At 53.1% G+C, this 2,094-nt stretch overlaps 1 protein-coding gene across 1 annotated transcript in view; it reads left to right on the forward strand.

Moving 5' to 3' along the window:
- The first annotated feature begins 422 nt into the window (after window positions 1-422).
- Window positions 423-2,094, forward strand: part of LOC110026743 (exocyst complex component SEC15B) — a 2,704-nt gene continuing 1,032 nt past the window's right edge. Inside the window, 1 exon segment of the mRNA XM_020727840.1 lies at window positions 423-2,093. Coding sequence (XP_020583499.1) covers window positions 675-2,093 — 1,419 coding nt within the window. The 5' untranslated portion in view covers window positions 423-674.

The raw sequence follows: 2,094 nt of genomic DNA on the forward strand, positions 1-2,094 counted from the left end.
TACCTTCCTCAATGGTTTCAGATAGGAGCATATGGAAGGCGGGGGAAGTAAGTACACCACGCTCCTGCTATTGCCATTCCAACTAGCTCTAATCCTGACTGCAACGCCAGGATTCAGTCACAAAGAAGGAATCACGGGTCGGTTGTGACGATCAATTTGGGAAGGTGGCAGAGAGCCGAGGAAGAAAAGATAAGAGTTGCGTTTAGAGAAAGCAACGACCAAGAAGGAACGAAAATAAATCGTGTGATAGCCGGAGGAAAAGGCTAAAAAAAAATTTGGATTCTTACAATAGTAGTTGGGGCTTACCTGAAAATTTCTCATTCTCTATTCCCCACAGGATTGAATTAAAACATATTCATCTACCTAACAATTCGAAAGCATTTGCTTTGCTTGAAATATAATTCATATTTTTAGATAGCTGTGCTACGAAATCTGTTACTCGTTACAATCTCCAGCAGGAGAAACTAATCGCACCATGCGGTAAAGTTGACTTTCCAATGGCAGGCGCAACTGCGAGAAATTCACTGGCAGTGGCAAAGCCGTAAATAGTCAAGTTTCTCCGTCACCGGACGGATATGTTCTTCCTAGAACACCGCGATGGCAACACCGGAATTTTTTGACTCTGAAGCGAAAAAAGTCTAGATCCGTCAACTTCTCCCTCATCGCCGGGAAAGATGAGGAGAAAATCGTTGCCGGATTCTTCCTCAGCTCCTCCACCTTCCCGCGGCGGTGCCGCCGGGCAATCCGAGAAGCAGGATCTTCTCCTTCTGTCGACGGCGATCGCCAACGGGGATGATCTTGCCCCCTTCGTCCGCAAGGCCTTTGCGTCCGGCCGCCCAGACTCTCTTCTTCACTCCCTCCGCCAGTACGTTCGATCTAAGGAATCTGAGATCGAGGACTTATGCAAGGCCCACTATCAGGACTTCATCGGCGCCGTGGACGATCTCCGTTCCCTTCTCTCTGATGCTGATTCCCTCAAATCTTCCCTCTCCGAAGCCAACTCCCTCCTCCAATCCGTCGCCTCACCCCTCCTCTCCTCTCTGGATGCCTACCTTGAAGCCTCCGCCGTCGCCCGTAACCTAGCCGCTGCGCTCTCTTCCGCCCATACTTGCGTCCGCCTCCTTGACCTCTGCGATCGCGCCAACGATCACTTTGCTTCTGACAACCTCTACCGTGCCCTCCGCGCCGTCGAATCTCTCGAGCGCGATTTTCTCCTTCCCGACGCTGTTCCCTCGGCCACCCTCCGCCGCATGCTCCAGCGACAAATTCCCGCCTTCCGTGTCCACGCTGAGCGCCGAATCTCCAAGGACTTCTCCGATTGGATGGTCCACATACGCGTAGCTTCCCGCAACCTCGGTCAGATGGCCATCGGTCGAGCTTCTGCCTCTCGCCAGCGAGAAGAAGAGCTCCGCGTCAAGCAGCGCCAGGCAGAGGAGCAGTCTCGGCTCAGCCTCCGCGATTGTGTTTATTCCCTCGACGAGGAAGATGACGCTGACGACCCTCTCTCCGGTGTCAGCGCCTTCGAACTTACTCCCCTCTACCGAGCTTACCACATCTACCAAACCCTCGGCCTCACGGACCGCTTCCGCCAGTACTACTTTGAGAACCGCAAGCTCCAGCTCACCTCGGACTTCCAGGTCTCCACAATGACGCCTTTCCTGGAATCACATCAGACTTTCTTTTCCCAGATCGCTGGGTTCTTCATCGTTGAAGACCGCGTGCTCCGCACCGGCGGAGGGCTCATCACCCGCGTGGAGGTCGACGCCCTGTGGGAGATCGCTGTTGCTAAAATGGTTTCTGTCCTGGAGGACCAGTTCTCAAGGATGCAGACTGCCAGCCATCTCCTACTCATCAAGGACTATGTTAGCCTCCTCAGTGTTACCCTTCGGCGCTATGGCTACGCTGTGGATCCTCTCCTCGACGTCCTTAGCAAGCACCTCGACAAGTACCACGACCTTCTCCTGTCTGATTGCCGTCGACAGATCTTGGAGGCACTCGCGGCCGACAAATTTGAGCAGATGCTTATGAAAAAAGAGTACGAATATTCTATGAACGTTCTCTCCTTTCAGATACAGACCTCTGATATCATCCCTG

This window comes from Phalaenopsis equestris, unplaced genomic scaffold, assembly GCF_001263595.1.
Source record: "Phalaenopsis equestris unplaced genomic scaffold, ASM126359v1 Scaffold000399, whole genome shotgun sequence".
In the NCBI taxonomy this organism is placed as follows: domain Eukaryota; kingdom Viridiplantae; phylum Streptophyta; class Magnoliopsida; order Asparagales; family Orchidaceae; genus Phalaenopsis; species Phalaenopsis equestris.